The 21603-nt window shown below is 36.4% G+C and overlaps 1 protein-coding gene across 1 annotated transcript; it reads right to left on the bottom strand.

Moving 5' to 3' along the window:
• Positions 1 to 5950: 5950 nt before the first annotated feature.
• On the bottom strand, positions 5951 to 7000 carry LOC131036668 (F-box/kelch-repeat protein SKIP20). Its single transcript, XM_057968613.2, has one exon. It carries the CDS (start codon positions 6998 to 7000, stop codon positions 5951 to 5953), a length of 1050 nt encoding a protein of 349 aa, XP_057824596.2.
• Positions 7001 to 21603: the final 14603 nt, after the last annotated feature.

Raw genomic sequence — 21603 nt, 5'->3', positions numbered from 1 at the left:
TGCACGTGTGATCTCACCACTCTTCCGCATGAGGTATGGAATGAGGAAATGACCATCTTCCAATATTGTCCGTTATTGCAAAAAGACAGAGTTCTAGAGGATTTCCGCAAGGTGCATGATGTATTATTTGAAAACATTTATTCGGCCCTAGAAGGTGTTCAGATGCCACGACTCTCTCCTGAATCGCTGAGGCTGGTTCAACGTTATGGGAGTTCTTTTATTCAGTTTCCTAGGTTCACATATTTGAGAGTCGGAGGGTTTGAGGAAGAACCTGTGAGGTTACCTCGATATGTCCTTGATTGTTTCATTTTAGCCGAATTGTGCAGGCAACTTTCTGTTGTTATTAAGGATAATCTCCCTCAGGAGAAATGGGAGACGGTTTTCCCTATTAAGCTGCGCTCTTTGGTTTGTAATAACATGAATAACGCTTCCATCATCGGAAGCAATTTGCTGGGATTCAATCTTGGGTTCTACTGCAGCAGGAGAAACTTCGATAGTAAGGAATATACAGCTCTAACCCTCGGCCTTGAAATCAACTCATCAGTTGCTCCGCAGCTAGAAGATCTATGGGAAGACTGTGAAAATGAAGAAGAAGTCTTGAAAAAGGATCATTCTAGACTCACCTTGCAGCAAATTAGCTCTTTCAAATTGAAGTTCAAAACACAAGGAATCGTCGAAGATGGTTCATTTTTAGTTGAACCCGGATGGGAAGGATCAAACGAAGCAAAATCCTTGATAGTTGATTGGAGCAAGGAGGAAGATGATGATATTAATTTGAGAGCCAGATCCATATTAACTTATACGGATGATTGGCTACAAAGGAAAAGAAATGGAAACATCAATGAGTCTTCTCCTAAGGTGATTTCTCTCTCGGAACCGCTTCAATCTGACATTCCACTTTCTCATGTTGCAGGTGATGCACTGGCCTCAGATAAGAAAATAAAGTCTCCTTCCCGATCACAAGTCACGGCTCCTAGGACGAGATCCCATTCCAGGAACAAAGCTTTGAAGCAGCATAGTTCCCAGAAGCAGAAAATGACATCACCAGAGCGGGATTCAAGTGACAAGTTCACTTTCCCAGATGGAGCAGACGATGAAGTCCAATTCATTGAAACACCAAAGACAGATCAACCCAATTTCTTGACTCCGACTAAAGATACTCAGATGATATCAACTACTCCCACTGTTCCTTTATGGTTGTCAAATTCAATCAATAAGAAGCGGAGTTTGCAACCAGTGGCCACGCCAGTAAAAGATATTGTCACTAGGTATGCGGCTAGAGGGTCTAAAACAAAGAAAATGAAAACGGATGCTTGTCTCACTAAAGATCCAGTGACGGGGAAAATCATAGCGGAGGTGGCTACTTATAAACAGAAAAGGGAGTCAGGGGAAATTGATGAGGAAGGATTCAAAGTCACTTCTATTGAACTGGGTGCCCTTAATAGGAATACTGGTAATAATTTCTTTAAATTTTCTGCTGACCACATGCTCACGCAATCAGAAAAAGATTCCAGAGAGAAGAAAGAATTGAAAGCAATGGTGGTGATGATGGCCGCATACATCAATTCGCTGATTAATTTGGGACCTGACCCAATAATCCAGATGCCTCAGCCATTCGATCCAAATTCTGTCGAAAGCCAGCAATTGATGAAATAGATGCAGAGGGAAAAATTGCTATCTGACGCTGTGGTTAGCTGGGTAAATAGCATATTAGATCAAGGGAATAAATTTATTTCCGAAGTTACTAGTATCTATTCCGAGGGTGAGGCATTGCTCGGGGAAATTCAAACTTTGATACCAGTATGGGAGACAGAATTGTCATGGTGCCAAACCATAGTTTCTCGAGTAACAGAGGTTGAAAAGTTTGGAGTTCTCAAATTCTTAGGTAAAAACCCCATGAAAGCCGTGGACCAGTGCATATTGTTTATCCTGAAAAGTAATATGAGCTAGAAGGAGTCCATCTACAAAGAGGCCATCAAAGAGGTCCAAGGCGTCGAGAATCAAATCACAGACATGCATAAGGAACTGGTTAAAGACATGAAGATTGTTAACCCCACAGGCATCTTACAATTGGATGAAGGCAGCATGGACATTGAAGTGTTAACCAAAAGTTTCACCGAAGCAGTTGAACGGATTAGGGACAAAGAAACGCCAAAGGTCGATGATTTCACTTCGTTGGCAGGTATAGAATCCATGTTGCGCCTCAATGAGAAACTGATGCCACGTCAGAGCCTAAAGATGAAGGAGTATAGGTGGCAGAAGGACGCATGTAGAGCCCGGCTGATAAGTTTAAAGAACCCGCACTCACATGCCACGCAGGAATTCATGTCTACTTTCCGGAGCTGGAAGCTGGTACGTCAAACCGTCGGAGATGAGGAGGAAGCCGGCGGATATAGTGGAAACTGAATCGTCACCCGCTAGCGTTCTATCTTTTTGATAACTGCTTTCTAGTTTCATAACGGTTTCTTGTATTAACCCGATAGAGCTGGGTTTTAAGGGAGGCCCTTCGGGATTTTAAAAAAAAACTATAAAGGTTGGGGCATGGAACGTTTTTGAGGATTAGCAATAGGGAAGAAAGAATAGCAGATTAGATATAGCTTTAAGATAGATTTTTTTGAAGAACAGTGATCAAGGATAGTATATGCATGTTTTAGCTTCCAAAGACTTTGTGCATTGAAGTTGGATATACATATATAAAAAATTTCGAGTTATGCTTTGAAACTTTGTGTTCTGGGTGTTGAATTATTATCACTTTGTGGAGGTAATTCAGCGATTCGAAAGTTCCTTATTGCTGTTGGTTAGTCGTAAGTTCATCTATTTCCTGTTTTGATATATGTTGAAAATCTAGCAGAAAATTCACTCTTTAAAATAGATTTTGTTGATTATATGTGTGTGAATCTTTTCATTTTCGAGCTGTATTTTGTAATTACCTCACTACCTAGGAGTAGTTGAGAGAACCTTATGCACTTTCGGGAAAAAGTGTAATTGTAAAAACTGAATTCATTGCAAATCAGATGAGGGAGCTGTACCTGTAGAAAATTCAGAGAGGAAGTTAAAGTAAAATTAATACTTTCTCAACTGTAGTGAATGATTATGTTCTCTTCATAATATTGGGCATAGAGTAAATTAAGAGAAGTTGAGTGAGAGGACAATCTATTCACTAACATGTTGATATTAGCATGTCGTGTTTCGTAAGGAAAGGTCTGTATTATATAACAAGTGGTCCAGCAGGGAGGCAAATCAACAACACGGGAAAGAAGCCATGCTAAGTCCTATCTTAGCCATGGCCGACTTACTGTTTTTTCCTCTGGAGAGATGTTGCCGACAAAAATTCCATAAAGCACTGATTCGTCACATGATACAACGTCTGTCACGGGTTAAGGATCAAAATATTATAATGGTAAAAGTACAATTCAACATACAAACTCGAGAAGATCAAATTTAGAAATGCCCAAAACGTGTTTGACTTGGAGCGAAAACAAAAGTCGACAAAAATAAATGAACGAAGGCACTACATCATTTTACAGGCTTCTACTGGATGGACTTTGGCAAACGAAGTCAGTCCTTGGGCGTCATAACAAAGACAGCGTTGGGTCAGAGGAGTGTGTTTTCAACTCGTATAAAATATGAGTTGCCGACTAAAAGTGCGTGGTTTACTTTTAAAAATGATCGGCCAGGGAAGAATAGTAGGCTTGGCCTGCAAGAATAATAGCCATGTTTTGTTTCTCACATTTCCTTGTAATGAGATCATGCATTGCATGCGCGCGCTCGTTAAAGTTTCTTACGTTGCTTCATTAGCAATCAGCGGCCGGCAGATTAGCGAAACTTGTGCATGAGAGGTTGAATGCAGGCCTTTTTCGTAAGGTATTCACGTTACAAACTGAAATATAAATAAGAAATGGAGATATTTTTTAATAGTTATAATCAAGGAGTTTACATTTTTTATTTTTTATTTTGATTTTGTGGCAGCGTAAAGTCATTTAGTTCAATTATTATTATTGCTCATAGATTAGGATTAAACACAGTCTTAAGTCTAAGTTGTAGCATTCGTTATTGAATTCATGATCTAAAGGTTATGTGACAATATAGTGGACATTATAATTTTTTCTTCACATTCTAGATTATTTGAAATGCTTGATCTATTAGTTCTAGAGTCATTTTTCATAACTTAACGATTAGACTTGCAAAAGGAAAGAATCAAGTAGAGACATCATTAAAGGTTATGGTTTACACCTTTGATAATTTAGTATCATTTTTTGTTCTCAATGGTACCTATTTCATAGAATATTGAGTTTGACAATTACATACGCCTTGAAAATATGTAAAAATAGATGTAAACTATAAATACAACTTGGATGTCAACTATGTCCATTGAGAATAGGGTTACTTATGCCTTGTGGATATGTTAAAATATATGTAAAGTATAAATACACCTTGGAAAGTCATCGATATTCATACTAAGTTGGTATAATCTTCTAACATTTTATCTTCATTAGAAGGATTTGTCAAGTTTACAAGGCGGTTTCATATATAAACCAAAGAGATGGAACCAAAAAAGATGAAACATGCGAGTACCTTGAGATTAGAGAGAATCATAGAAGAGCAAGGAATGTACTATAGAGTAAGAAGTGAACAAAAGAGTGTTCAAGTGGCCTAATGCAAGAAGATTATAAAGAATAAAGATATTCGATTGTATCATTCATTTAAAGATCTTTTATCCAAAATTTGTGAAATTGAAGTCCATAAGCATATATAGAGTTTGTAGCTTCTTATAAGGTTTATTTAGTTTGAATATGTATACTCTAAAGTTACAATTATAATACTAAATAGCTTGGTTTAATTAATGTTGATCAATATAATATATCACTTTTTGAATTGAATGGGTTACTATTTTTACATTTCTATTGTGTATGATCTAATACACCCTAAAGATGCACAAACATATATTCTTATGCTATCACAACACTCATAGCTCTAATTTATCACTAGCATGATGGTCTATCAATATTTAGTACTAAATTATATCTAATAATTAACATAAGGAATTAAAATGAAATATAACAAAAGTTCTAGAAAGTTGAAAAACTATAGAAAGTTGTAGAAAAATGCAACTATAAAACAAGATGCATTTATAAACATATCATGCACTAAAATTATTATGGTTGACCTACGTAATTACATATCATTGGATAATATTGTATTGTGTTGTGTTGTGTTGCATAATTCCATTGAACAATGCATAAGAGTTAATATTAAAGCATCTAGATCAGGGAATCAATAGATGGATTTGGATGTATTTCAAATATGCTCACAATAAATCTATTTACTTAGTCTTGTTTTTCCAACTTTTGTACATCTTTTGACTACTTGATTGGTGAGCCTTACAAAATTTATTCTATGATGCTTGTAAATATTTATAGTAGAAATGACTAGTTGTTGATTAAATATTCATTAAAAGATGTTGCATCAATGTTGACATTTAAGACATATTCTCTTACTTTGATAGAATGATTAGTATATCATATTGTTATAAAAAGATTATAACTTTGTTTTACTTTACTATTAACCACTGTATATATACACACATTTTTGTCACAATTACTGTAAATCTTGAAGTATGGTTCGAAATGTTAAAAAATTGTTTATATGATCAAATCAATTGAACTTCCACAAATTATATCATAATAAAATTGAAAGTGGACCCTCTACCATTTAATTTAACAAAAACACGTTCTATTCAGTAAATCAAACATTGATTACTCCATTATAATATATATTGAGAACATGATAAACACTAATTATATGCTAAACACATTTTAATTTACAGGCGTCTCACATTCCCACATACAATGACAGCTATTGGAAAGGCCCCCCCACTGCCCGGCCCTCTGCCCTAGTGTCTGTTTACACGTTACCTCGTAACATCATGTACAGAGCAGACATTGACTAACTAAAACTCCAGTATGGCCGCACACTGCACAAATCCACGAAACCCTTGCGGCCTCTGTATTGCAGCCCATTTCCCATGTTGGGGCTCAAACATATAGCATCCTGTATCGCCACCACTCACAAATATCTTATCACAAGCAGCTGTAGCACAGGGTGAAACACTTACATCCTCTGGCATATTAACTACTTGAGCCCAGGAGTTCTCTGTAGCATTGTACCGTATGACTCCTCGCAGAGAGAAGAAATAGAGCTGACCGCGGGCAGCAACTACAGAGGAACGCGGGCACTCATCACGTCTCCACATATTTTCCACCACTTTCCAAGCACGAGTTTGAGGATTGAAGATTTCAGCACTCCTCTCAAACCGCCACTGTGACTCTGTCTCGAACCCGCTTACGACCACCATTTGCCCATCTGTGAAAACCGCCTCACACTCATCCCGTCCTTTGCTCATCGTGGGTAAACTTTCCCACTCATCTTTCTCCACGTTGTAAGCTTCCACACTCCTCAAAGCGTTCTTATCTTGGTCGTGCCCTCCGGCAACGTATATAATTCCGTCCGGGGAAACGCAGCAGCCGAAGAAGCATCGCAGAGTTGGGATGTCGGCTCCGCGGGTCCATCCGCCGGATAACACATCGTAAATGAAAACGCTGTTGATGGGCTGCCAGTTTGATGGATGCCAACCACCTATCAATATGAATTTCCCTTTAACTGAAACGCACCGACTGAAGAGCGGAACTGAATCGCCCAATTCGGGAATGGACGGAACTCTCTGCCACTCTCCCTGCACTGGGTCGTACACCGCGATTCCGTAAACGGGTGAAGTCTTTTGCTGGTTAGATGACTTTTGATGTTGGAGAGGAAAGGACTGGAGCATAAAGATGCGCTGCTCGGCCGCTCCTGCTGCTTTTCTCTGGTCGTAAAAGTGGGGGCTCTTTAAAAGAGATCTCCAGGCTCTGGACACGCTTTTGAGATTGTGGTGTGATTTGTATGTTACACGAGCTAAGCAGTCCTCTGCAATTTCATCGGGAAGATTAGGGAAAAGCACCATTCTCACTGATCAAAACTAATTAACACTCAACACAACTGATTCCGAATTGTTGGTTACACGCTACTCAATAATCCCGCGGATATGGCGTGTCCGAAGTGTGTGAACGATCTGTTTATGTAAGGAGAAGTTGGGGTCGACTTGTTTTTGCATTTATCAGTGTTCCGTCAAACTCTTGTGGAAGCAGCGGGATTGGCGCAAATCGACTTGTCTGACATGGAGTTGTCTTTTTCGAAACGTTATAATAAAATATACGCCATTGTTGGAACTTAGTTATCTTGAGTCATAAAGCAATCGGGTCGAATATGCCATTATTAGAACGCCTTTTCCTTATCTATCGCTCACGTAAAAACATATACCAATTCCAATTTTTTTTTTTTGTTTGGGTCCATTATGACAGAATCGATAATATTATTATATCAGTATAGGTATCCTAAGCTCGGAGACGAGATATTTTACTTATAAAAGAAGACGTCCCTGCAGGCATCAAATTTGATTTGGTTGACTCTGGCATCATTGAAAGCACTTTAATGAGTTGAAAGGTTAAACCGGCGAGATAATGGAGCATGCTCCAAACCAGCCGGCCCTGCGTCATCCATTGTTACCATTGCTCTAGAAGAGTCACTGACTGCCAAACGTCTTTTATTAATACAATTGTGTCACTATCAATCGAGAAAACCGGGAGCAAATCCTGGCCCAGCCTTGCATTAGTTAACAAAATAACAATTAGCCTATCACGCACCCAATATTTGTGTTTCTTCTGTTTTAGGAAGGCCGGATAAGAGTGGTTGAGCAGGTGCAATATTTGTGTGTATCGTGCAATATTTGTGGGTATCCCTACTCAGTCCAGTTTCATTACTTGTAATATGGCACACATTCTTCATTCTTCATTTGGGTTCGTAGTTGTCATTAGTTCTTCAGTGATGGATGACCATTCACACACTTTCCTTGTGCATGCCTATGTTGGTGAGCATATGCATTTGCTATAACAAACATTTGTTACTTCACTCCTTGGGAGCCAAGCCTTTTTTCCTTTTTTATCTCTATAGGAAATTTTCTTTCTTTTGATAGTCTATTTCCATTTGCTCTTATTGGTTGAGAAGTGTCATGTATTTGCTTTCTAATCACAATTGGTATAGAATTGACAACAATGGTTGAAGAGGTAGTGCGACTATCAAAATGGTTTGTTTTCTTATCACAATTGGTATAGAATTGGCAACAATGGTTGAAGAGGGTAGTGCGACTATCGAAATGGCCAATGCAACATATAGGGAATTAAAGAGGTGGGAATGTAAAAGGAAGAAGATGAAGATAAAAGGGTAGAGTCATTTGATTACACAATCAAGGAAGACATACAAATAGAAATTTTACTCGAGAGGTTTTTGTTTGGTAGAGTTTGATTAAGTTGGTTTTATGATAAACAAGTCACGTGGATTAACATGGGTAAGAAATTTATTATCTATTTACATATATGTTAAAATAAAATATGCTAGTTCGAGATATCATTAGAGTCAAGTAGACACATATTTGACATGGTAGAGTTCGTGAGTAGGTTACTTGTATGAGAGATAAGCCATGTGGCTTAACATGCTCAAAGGGTTCAGTTGTCTAGTTGTATAAGTTAAAGCCAAGTATGTTAGTTGGAGAGTTTTTCAAGTTGATACTAGGTGGCTAAGAATGACAATCTTAGTTGACTAGAGAGCTTATACCAATTGGTGGAGGTAGAAGGTGTTGAAAGTAAAAGAGTATGTTATCAATGTTTCTCATCACCAAATCTCATTCTCTTGACTTGCTACTCATATTGACTCTTATCTCGCTAGATTTAGACTTTCCCTCATCCTCAATCCCTAAAATTTAAAAATCCCACCTCTTTTCACTATTCATCCCACCTTAAATTGAGTAAGGGACTTTAGATTTTTGTAGTTGAGTGTGATACATAGATAAGTTTGTCCACAATAGGTATCAAGGTTGCCTATGAGAATTACAAATATACCACTGGAGTAGAAGTGTTTTGACAAATAAATACCCAACATAATCTACTATTTATTTTTACTAATAGCTTTAGCCCATGAATATCATCCTTGTTATTTACAATATACTACATGTTTTCATATATTTTTGAAACATTACTATAATTTGTCCTTGTAATGAATTTGCATTTCTTAAATTAGAATTGTATGTATAATTGAGAAACACATTGAAATGAAATAATTCTTATAAGAGCAAAAGCCAAGAATAGGTTTAGGTTTAGTTTGCATGATATTTGATTTTGAAGTGCACTCCTAATGTAAAGAATTGAAGATAATTGTCGAGTACCTATATTTCCTTAAATGATTATGTGTAGGGTATAAGTTTTTTTTTAAATGTGTATACATTGCATGACAGCCTAGCATGAGAGGGACGTACGCACTTTAAAGGATTGACTCGTGAAATTGAGCAGGCAACATCCTTAAATCAGCCGGCGCAGGGTCTTGTTAATACTAATATTGTAATAACCGTTCTTCTAGAAGAATCGCCGACTTCCCATTAACGGCAACAGCTGTTATTAATTAATAATAATATAATTGTGTCACTGTTAAACAATAAACAAGAAACCGGATCGTATCCTGGCCCACCATCTTTAATATTTCATTAAACTAATATAATAATAATAATGACAATTCGCACGCAATCTCCCGTGTTTCTTGTCTTTTAGGATGGAGATGACCGGAACAATGGGTGAGAAGGCCCGACAGTTATGTGTTGTAAAAGTGCACACCATTTTATTTGAGGTGGTCTATTTATAGGTGCTCCTCAATCATTACAACATTGTTTCTTTGTGTAATAGTTAGAGTTCCTCCATCTCCCTCTTTCTTTGGGGTTTCTCATCTTCTCGTGAGTGTCGTTGTGGATGTAGCTTCTTTGCTCAAGGTGAATAGGCTAACCACTTCTAGGTTTCTCACTTGGGTATGAGAAGGGATTGTGGAACTAGTAGGGTTGGTTACGGCTTGCTCTTCAGCTTTCCACCTCTCTGTTGTTTGCAAGAGGAACTCTGGGTTGGCTATCAAAGGTCCTTCCAACTACTTTGATTTCAATGTAAATTCTTTCAATTGGCTCTTGCCATTTTGATATAAATAAAGGAACATAGGAGAAATTCTATTATTTGATTTATAAATTTTCATATAGATGGCATATTATTTATAAGTATGATTTGATAATGGAATTAGTTTTATGTGAACAATTACGATCAAGGATGAAAAATATTTGTAGGAGTTTTAGGTGATTTGTAGTAAGGTGGAAATATGCTTTTAGCAAACTTATTGACACCTCTAGCAAGGCCACATGTCATCTAAAGCAATATTGTAAGTTTTGCAGGGTTATATATGTTCATCTATAACAAATGTCACAATAATTCAAATTGTTGTAGAAGTCACTTGTAGCAACAATAGGAGAGATAGGCTTAGCTCTAAGAGTTGTCTAGGTTTCAAGTTACCAATAAGACACCACAAATAGCTTGATAATTTACTCTAACAATTATATAGACATGGCCCAACTTTTTTGAAGCCTATAGTAAGTGTTATAGGCAAGGTAGAAAGGAAATAGCATGTTAGTCAAACATTTTAGTATGACCCTATAGTTGCAAGAGATTAAAGTGTCATTTTTGATTGTATAGTTAGTGGTAGATGATTAGCTTGTAGAAGAGAGAGAGTTGACATGTGTATCATAACATTGCATCTAGTTGTCATATAGGTTAATAGTGGTTGGTTTTCTAGGTAGATGGTGGCTAATAGTGCTCAATTGGAGGGTAGTTCATTGTTGGATGAACATTGACATACTTTCCTATTTTGGTAAGCACACGCATTTGCTACAATCATGTGTTTGAAAAATCTAAAATTCTTCATAGGCACGTGATAGTTTACTTCTTGCTAGCCAATCATTTATTTCTTTCTCTTTAAGAATTGATTTGTTTTTGGTGGTCTATTTTCCTCTACCCTAATTGGTGTGTGATCCTTGGTTGAGTAGTGTCATGTATTTTCTTTCTTATTGTAACTAACATGCAGTTGGAAATAATGGTTGAAGAGGGTAGTGTGACTATCTAAGTGGCTAAGGCAACATAGGAAAGTAAAGATGTAGGAATGAAAAATGTAAATGATGAAGATTAGGGTAGAGTCGCTCGATTATATGGTCAAGTAAGCTATACAAGTAGAAATTATAGCAAGAGGTTTTGACTTAGTAGAGTTAGCGATTGGATTGGTTGTGTGAGGAACAAGCCATGTGGATTGACATGGTTGAGGGATTTCATTGTTTACTTGTATACAAGCTAAAGACAAGCATATTGGTTGTAGATATTGTCAAAACTAATTAAATTGCATGTGGTCAAGAAAGGCATACAAGAAGAGGTTCTAGTGGAGAGGTTTCAACTTGGTAGACTTGGTCAGTAGGTTGGTTGTGCGAGAGGTAATCCATATGGCTAGATATGGTTGAGGGGTTTAATTTCCTAGTTGTATAATCTAAAGCCAAGTATGTTAGTTAAATGGTTTGTTGGAGCCAAGTAGATGAAATGTAGCTGAGAATGACCAATTTAGATTACTAGAGAGTTGGTACCAACCAATGGAGGTAGGAGAACTGCTAAAATCAAAGGAGCATATTTTTTGTAAGTGCAAGGAAACTGCTATAGGCATCTGATTTCAACCAAGGGTACATGCTAAGACATTGATGCTAATGCAATGTATTTTAGATTGTTGCATGTGAGTATTAGAACTTTTTTGTGTAAGTAGAAGTCCTTGATTTTCCATAGATAAAGAGGACCTACAAGCATATCGATTTCAAGATAGTAGGTAGGTATGATTGTAAGTCAATTGAGACAACACAACATGCACCATTAAGGATTAATTAAATATGATGAGTATACCCCACTCTCACTAGATTTTTGTACCTAATTTATGGTTTCTCTGGAGTGTACCTGTGTTGCATATTTATTTGTACATTATGCAAGTTTTTTAATCTATATTTAAGATGTTTCTATTTAATTTCTTCATTACATTTGTAAGGCAGCCATTAGAAGTGGTGAAGTGAATGCAAAGGTGGTTTGGAGAATCTTGTTATTTGTGAGGATCTGGTAATTACTGAGAGGTGGGGGGGGGTGAATTAGTAATTATAATAAACTTTAAAACTTTAACAATCACCAAAAACTTCTTTCAAATCAACTCATAAACAGTACCGATAATAACTGAAAACATATTACTGCTGATCAGATTTATCAAACTGTTCTTCTAAGCGTTCATCACCATGCATGTAATAGAAATATATCAACTCAACACATAAGAAATCAATCAGCACATGCACATCAAGATTTTCACGTGGAAACCCAAATGGGAAAAACCATGGTGGGAATTGATACCCACAAGATTTTTGCACTCTTTCAGAATGCCCTATTAGCAACTTAGCCCACTTAGGAACTTATAATTATGCCTGGTTAAGAGAAGACCCTATTAGGAGTCCCTCGGTTAAGGGATTTACCTCAACCCTGTTAGGAGCTTTACTCTATTAGGAGTAACCATGTGAAAGGATTTAGAACCCAAGCTAATGAGTCACCCGGTGAAGGGATTTATAGAATCAGGCCTGTCAGGACCCACTCGGTTAAGGGATTTTGAGTATGTTGCAACTGTTAGGGAGCAACAAATGTATGATCTGAAAAATAGCACACTCTGCTTGCTTGTATAGATCCTTTTCTTCTCTAATCTGCTTCTCTCTTGTAGACACACACACTGGTTCAACCACACAATCTTTTCTTTAATCACTGACAGTAAATCATCACAAACTTACCCTAAAAAGACTTTACAACTTATTCGGTTACAAAACCCTAATCTCATACTAAGATTTACATCATAGATCATCACAGATCTTTACAAATCATTACAGATCATCATATGGATCATTACAATAAATTACAAATCAATTGCGGCCATTGAATGATCACCAATCGTCATCGCACTTCGATTTGATACACTTTCAAACCCTTAGCTCATTCCCAAGAAATTCCCTCTTTGATCGCACCAAAACATCATTTAAACACTTCACGCGGATTCAACCACATCATCACCAACTTACAAACACAATGTAATACACCGTTGAACTCAAAATCATTACCGGTTATAAGATTTGAATACCGGTTCTTAAACCCTACATAAAATACATCAGTCAATCACAAACATGACTTCCGGTAGCCAAAACATGATGTGGTTTCGGTCATAACCTCATTACAATGTTACAAACACACATTCCAAACCACATCACCAAATTCCTCATCAATCTCTAGATCCAATTATTTAAGCATAACACAGTTTCACATTTACCGGTTAAAGTCTTATTTGTCAGTTAACTGCCAATAGTTTCACATTTACCGGTTAAAGTCTTATTTGTCAGTTAACTGCCAAATCCATTCCATAGCTTTTTGGTCAGTTATAGAAGACACAGATAACATGATAGAACAATGTAAGCATAGTTTCCATCACTGACAACACAAACTGATCATCAAGTCATCAAACAACATCTCAACTATATCATCACCAACAGTCCTTATATTGGTTCATCAATATCATCAATAGTTATGCCAATATGCCAACATTCTCCCCCTTTGGCATTGATGGCAACACTAAAAAACGTCATCATGCTGAACTGATCTGATATTTTATGTACTTGCTCTTTTGCTCATCATCTCCTTTATATTTCTTTTGTCGGTTATCTAGTTCTTCTTCTCATGGTTGTTCTTAAACTAATTCTTCTCCCCCTTTGACAACAATGTGAAGGGTGCAAATGCCTCTATTATCTTCATCTCTGTTGCTACCATCTCTGATTATCTCATCATAGTTTCTCCCCTTGAGGAGTATCCCACTTCAGATCAATCCAAAACTGAAAGATATTCAATGAATTCACTAGATTGATGCATCACTAGCATCTTAGTTGATCTTGTGCAAGGGTACAACCCCTAATATACCTCTGAGATATTCAAAGCTTGTCTTGGGCAAAGGTTTAGTGAATATATCTGCTAACTACTCTTTGTTAGACACATAATCCATTCTTACTTTCTTCTGATGTACTCTTTCCCTCAGAAAGTGATACTTCAACTCAATGTGCTTTGTTTTTGCACGTAAGACAAGATTTTTTGAAATATTAATAGCACTAGTGTTATCACAATGAATAGTCACCGGTTCAGACATGTCTTCCTTAAAACCTTCCAAAATATGTCTCATCCATATATCCTGAGTACAATTCGTTGATGTTTCCACATATAATGCTTCAGCTGTAGATTGTGAATACATGATTGTTTCTTTCTTATCCAGGACACCAATCTTTCTCCTAAAAAGAAAGCTCCACTGGTTGTGCTTTTTTGGTCATCAACATTTCTAGCCAGGTCTACATCTGTGAAATTTTTTAAAGAAAAATTATCATTGTAAGGATACCACAAACCAAAATCAATTGTTCCTTTCAAATACTAGAATATCCTTTTTACCGCTACTATGTGTGTCTCCTTAGGATCTTTCTAAAATCTTGCAACCAATCCATGTGCAATGTGTGGTCTACTATGAACAACATAATGCAACTTTCCAATCATAGACCTGTATACTTTCTCATCCACAGATGACGAATCATCTTGTTTTGGCAGTTTACAACCTGTCACCATCGAAGGACCAACCGGTTTACAATCTTCCATGCCAACAGTCTTCTAAACTTCTTTTACATACTTAGTCTGATAGATAAATGTTCCATTCTCCAGTTGTTGAATCTATAAACCAATAAAGAATTTTATCTCAAGGATAAGAGACATCTCAAATTCTTTCTTCATTTCATCTACAAAAGACATACACATGTCATCATCTCCACCAAATATTATATCATCAACAAAAACTTCAGCAATTATCATTTTGTCTCCATCAGTCTTCAAATATATGTTACCATCTTCACTGGTTCTCCAGAATCCTATCTTCATCAGATGTGCATGCAATATTTCAAACCATGCTCTGGTAGCTTGCTTCAATCCATATAGTGCCTTGTGTATTTTGCAAACCATATTTTCAACTTCACTCAATGCACAACCATCTAGTTGTTCTATAAATATTTCTTCTTCCAGGATACTATTCAAAAAAGTTGATTTAACGTCCATTTAATATACCTTAAATCCTTTAAAAGCAGCAAAGGCAAGCAACATTCTAACACCTTCAAGTATTTCCACCAATGCAAATGTTTCACCGCAGTCTTCACCTTCTTCTTGTGCATACCCTTTGCAAATCAACCTCGCCTTGTTTCTAACAACTTCACCATCCTCATTAACTGTGTTTCTGAATACCCATTTTGTCCCAATAACATTTTTGTCTTCCCGTCTAGGAACAAGAGACCATGTATTATTCTTCTCAATCTGGTCAAGTTCTTCATTAATTGCATTCAACCAGTCTTCATCTTTCAAAGCTTCTTTAATAGTCTTCGGCTCAATAGTTGAAATCAGGCAGGAATTCTCTCTGATTTTTCTTCTTATATGCACACCAGCATTCTTGTCACCTATAATCTGGTCTTCTGAATGACTTAGCCTTACATATCTTGGGATTACCTATTTTGCTGCAATGCTTTCTGCTTCATGTTCATCATCTTCTTCATCGCTTACCAGTTTAGCTCCTATTTTTGCATTGTTCTGCTCATCTTCCTTCTACAGTTTTGGTTCAATATACACAAGTTTTTCTTTATCATCAGTAGGCTTAGATCTATTGCACTCATCAGGTTTGTTAGAAAATTCATCAATTTTAACATTCACACTCTCAACTATTTGCTTTGTCCTTTTATTGTAGCATTTGAATGCTTTACTCTTGGTAGAATATCCAAGAAATATCCCTTCATCACTCTTCGCATCAAACTTTCTAGTAAAACCATCTCTCTTAATAAAACATTTAGTACCAAAAACTTTAAAGTAGCTAACATTAGGAATCTTACCATGCCAAAGTTAATAAGGTGTTTTATCATTACCTTTCTTCACAAGAACCTGGTTCAAAGTATAAACAGTAGTGCTAACTGCTTCTCTCCAAAACACTTTTGGAACATCTCCTTGTATCAGCATTGTTCTAGCAACTTCCACTATAGTTATGTTTCTCCTCTCTGCAATGCCACTCTATTGTGGAGTCCTAGGTGCTGACATCTATCTCTTTATTGCATGTTCTTCATAATACCTAGTAAACTCATCAAAAGTAAATTCTCCACCCCGGTCAGATCTTAAGCACTTCAGATTCTTGTTGGTTTCCTTTTCAACTAGGTCTTTAAAGATCTTCAATTTGTTGATTGCCTCTGATTTGTCCTTCAAGAAAGTTACCCACATCATCCTTGAAAAATCATCAGTAAAAATCATAAAATACTTATCACCATAAAAAATTCTAGTCCTCATAGGACCACATAGATCAGTATGCACTAAAACAAGAATATGCTATGAAGAAAAAGATTTACTCTTAAAATATGTCGAAGTCATCTTACCCATCTGACAATCCTTGCATAACACATTATCTAGTTTAACAAGTTGGGGCATACCTCTCACCATACTTGATTTGCTGACCTTTATCAAATTATCAAAGTTGACATGACAGAACCTTTTGTGCCACAACTAGCTATCATCAATTTTAGCCACCAATCAACTATTCACATTAGCATTCAGATGAAAAAGATTACCTCTAGTCTATTTTCCAGTAGCAATCAAATCTCCAATGCAACCCATGATCCTGCACACTCCTTTTTTAAACTCAAGATGATATCCTTTATCATTCAATTATCCAACACTCTGCAAGTTATGTTTTAAACCTTCAACCAAATAAAAATCATCTGCATTACTCTTACCATTCAGCGAAATAGATCCTTTACCTTTCACCATGCAGGGTGAGTTATTACCAAATCTTACCACTCTGCCATCAAACTCTTCACGAGATAAATTTGTTCTTATCACCAGTCATGTGATGTGAACAACCACTATCTATTATCCACTCATCACTAGAGTCAAACTGAGATACCAAAGCCTATTCATTAGTCATATCTTCCTTCATAGCAACAAAGACAATTTCCTCATTGTCCTCTTCCTCAGATTCCTTATCTCACTCCTTCATCAACTGCAACATAGCATTGTTTCTTCCCTTGTCCTTTATATTTCCTAAACTTCTCCTTTCTATCATTGTTAGGGCAATTGCAGCAATATGTCCAATCTCATTGCAAGAGAAACACTTGAGGTAGTTTACCTTTGTATTTACCAGTGCCTCTTGGAAGTCTCTTAGCTAGAAGAGCTTCAAACTCCATTAGACGATCTTCATCATCATTATCTCCTCTAATACTACCATGACTAGATCTACAATCATAACTATGACATACATCTTTCCCTTTTCTCATAGGTGTACTGGTTACATATGCTTTAAAAGCTAATTCAGATGACTTAGAAATACTATTATCAAAACTATTTAATTCAAATGCAGTCAGTTTACCAATAACAGAATCAATAGTGACTTTATCACTACTTATTGACCTTAACTCTTGAATAGAATAATATATTATAGCATAGGCAGGTAAAAGAATTCTCAACATCTTACTTACAACAGTGTCATCTTCAATCTTTCCTCCAACACTTTTAATACCACTGACAACCTCTTTAATCCTTTCTCCATACTGAGCTATATTTTCACCTTCAACCATTCTCATGTCATCAAATTTACCTCTAAGACTCTCTTCCTTAGCTTTTTTAACATTTTTAGCACCACCATAGATTAGTTCTAATTTCTCCCAAACTTCACATGAATTTTCTAATCCATGTACATCAATGTATTTAGTATCAAACAGTACACTTACAATAGCTTCCAGTCCTTGATTGTTTTCCTACTACTCCTTAAGCTGATCTGGAGTTAGAGGAACGGTAGGGGGTACATATTTAGTAGTAGCATGTTGCCAAAACTAAGAACCCATACCTTTGATATAAATCTTCATTCTATCTTTCCATATTGCCTAGTTGTCCTTTGTAAACTACATACCCTCTTTCTTCATCATCTTTCTCTGGATCTTTTCCTCAAGCGATTAAGCTTCTGCACATAGAGGACCAATGCTCTAATACCAATTGTTATTTGTAAGGATCTGGTAATTACTGAGAGGGGTGGTTATCAGTAATTATAATAAACATTAAAAATTTAACAATCACCAAAAACTTCTTCCAAATCAACTCATAAACAGTACCGGTAATAACTGAAAACATATTGTTGATCAAATTTATCAAACTGTTCTTTTAAGTGTTCATCACCATGCATGTAATAGAAAGATATCAACTCAACACATAAGAAATCAATCAGCACATGAACACCATGATTTTCACATGGAAACCCAAATGGAAAAACCATGGTGGGAATCTGTTGGTTAATAGATTTGTCTTTCACACAATTAAATTCTTTAACTTCTACATGCCCATAGACGAAAGACAAAACACACCAACAGTTGTATAACTGCTTAAATAGTTAACCTTTGTATATGGGTACAGCTCCCTAAGACTGATTTTCAATGAGCTTAGGTTACAACAATTTCTATGCACACTTTTTACCATAAAGCATTAAAGGTATTTAAGCATTCATTTGTCAACATGAAATGAGCACTGCAAATATTTTTAAGCACAGTTTTTTAAAAATCTCACAAACTTTCATACCTTTAATCGGCAAGATAGACATTTTAGAAGTTTTTCTTTTTGCACATTCACATACACTGCATCTGAAAGATGACAAATTCTGCAATTGAATCAAATCTTCACAGAGATTCACACTTCATTTCATAAATACACATATTTGAAAGACAGAATATGTTGCAATTTCATTCATAGATCAAATTGTCTTTCCTTTAGAATACATAGCATTGCAAAAATATAAAGCTTATGTCCTATCTCAATAAAAAAAAATTTGGACCTTTTACAATGCTTATAATAGAGTATATATAGCCACCAGACCATGATAGTTCGTTATAATTAAAACCAGAGTCAAATGTCTAACTCTCCCCGAGAGTCAACGAAGTCTATCCCTATAACTAAAAAACAACTACCAAAATAAGAAAAGTGGGATAAGTCGCGAGCAATGGCTATGTGATCAAGCTTTGACAGTCCACGTCGCATCTACCTGTTTCTCCTGAGGCGAAGGAGTTCTACAGATATTGCGCCATCCCAAATACGTTGTAGAGAAGTTGAGAATGAGCTAATAATGTGGAAGACCAATATGAAGTATCTGTTGTTTCCAGACCTCCTTCTTCTTGCTCACCTGTACAACTTTGCCCTTATGTGTCTTCATCTGATCAAAGCAAACAACCAACATGGATTCAATTCGTGCAATTTTTGAGAAGTCTTCTATTGTTAAGGATTTTGCTTCCTGCATTTGTTGACCTTGATCCTTGAAGGCTTGAATCATATTAGCTGAATCTTCAAGTGTCTTCCTATCATCTTTCAAGAGTTGAATATCTATGCCCTTCATATCTTTTTGCATAATATTAATCAATCTTTTAACTCCTTCAAAAGTTTGATTGATTCTTCATGCCCCTATGCAATAATTGAGTTCCTCCATTCAATATTTTGTTTACATACAAAAAGAACATTGTCATCTAGACCATGCACTAGTTTTTATGCTAGGAAGTTCATGACTCCATACCTTTGGGTATCTCTCATTTGTTTCAGCACAACTACCCATTTGCTTTTCTCTTTCTCCCAGGTGATTATTTTTGTATCTAATTCCTTGCCCACAGACTCTGCACTTCCAAATACCTTAATCAGATTAGAGATGTATCTTTTTCCTTCCTGAGCAATTGATGCCAACCACTCACTAAAAACATTTGCTACCATCCGACTTCTCTGAACCTGATCAAGCAATTTATGGTTCATTGTTGACTTTGAATCAAATGACAAAGGTACCTAGGAAAGTGGTTGTTGATTGGGATCTTGTATGGCATTGATGTACTGAGCCATCTACATTATAATCTGTTTCATTTCATTCTTATCTTTTTTGTCCTTCCAAGTCTTGGTCAGATTTCTCCTAGTGGAGGTCTCTAGGTGTTTGGCATTTGCAGCTCGAGATGCCACCCCTAAATAAAATTTCTAAATAACAAAGTCTTTTTCAGTGATGGTCTTAGCATCTTTATTCATTGGAGGTCGAGCTACCTCTGCAACACAATGCCTTGTTTGATCATCTACATATATCATTGCTTCAGTTTTGAGTTTATTGGACTTTGGCGTTCTCCCCAAATATTTACTAACAATATCTTCCATTGGAATAGAGATTGGAATTATATTTCATTTCTTGCTAAGTGAAGTGCTTAACCATTTGGGGACAATAGATGTTTCCTTGGGTGGAGGTGTTTGTTGGTTAGTGATAACAACAGCCACAACATTTACAGAGCCCCATGTTTCTTGAATCTCCTTTCCCTTGTCAGTAGCATCAGCAGTGAGCTTGTCTGGTACCTGGGCATCCATCGTCCCTTGAATTTCTTCTTTCTATAGGAGCGTGTGATGCGAATAGGGGAGGAACTTAGAGAAGATTCTCCTAAGTTCATAGTTTTAATTTTCTCGGTCCTCTCTTTTTCATTACCTGCACATCAATAGTAATGTAATAAGAGGGAAAAGATACTTGTGAAGCTGCATGAGTTCGACCAACTTTTCTACTCCTTGATGCAGAAATGGACCGTTGTCCAAAATGGTGGTCCTTTAGCCATCTTTCAATCCGTCTAATAACATTGAAAGTTTTAGCTTGAATATTGTCATCTCCTTTTCTATATCCCAATCAACTTCTGGAATAGGTTGCCCTTGTATCTTCTCATTGAACTCATGATCAACAAATTCTTCGCCCTCATCCTCTTGTACATCAGAGAGATTCATAGATAGACCCATCATCACAATCTGTTGAACTATGAACCTATACCACAGTCTCTTCCTAACTTCAATCTCATCATTAAAGTTCTCCTAGTAGTCTTCCAGTTGAGGTTCATGATGAACATCAATACCAACATTCAAGTTTTCTATGGCATACCTTCGACTATCAAATTTGCGTCTAGCAACATATGACTGCAAATTGAACTTCTTGAATTCAAGTTCAAGATTTAAAGCATCTGAAACAGATTTATAGCTATAATAACCCAGCTCTAAAAGAAAAACAACTCTAGACTTCCCTTCATTTCTTTTATCAATGTAGGCAAGTTGTCGACTGACCTCAATCAAAATATAACTATCCAAAGCATACTCGGGTAACCTGAAAGGTTCACCCTAAAAGCCGCCAACTCTAACATAAGTGAACTTAGCAAACTGGAAGAAGAAACTACCATAGATACCTAAAAATTCCATCGCTCCACCTCATGAAGTTTTTAGCATATTTTTGTTGTTGCAGATGAGGATAGTATTTGTAAACTCTTATCCCATATAAAACAAGTACGAGGACATATAAAAACCACACATCCCTGCAAATTTGTTTAAGCCCTCGTTGATAGTTCTGATACTTAATATAAGTACAGATCCAATAGCCAACAAGATGAGAGGGGGGGGTGAATCATACAAACTTAATCTTCCATAAAAACATCAGATTCAACCTCGGTAACATATACTTTAG

This window comes from Cryptomeria japonica, chromosome 1, assembly GCF_030272615.1.
Source record: "Cryptomeria japonica chromosome 1, Sugi_1.0, whole genome shotgun sequence".
NCBI lineage: Eukaryota > Viridiplantae > Streptophyta > Pinopsida > Cupressales > Cupressaceae > Cryptomeria > Cryptomeria japonica.
Note: the sequence above shows the minus strand (reverse complement) of the source record. Positions and strands in the feature narration are given on the sequence as shown.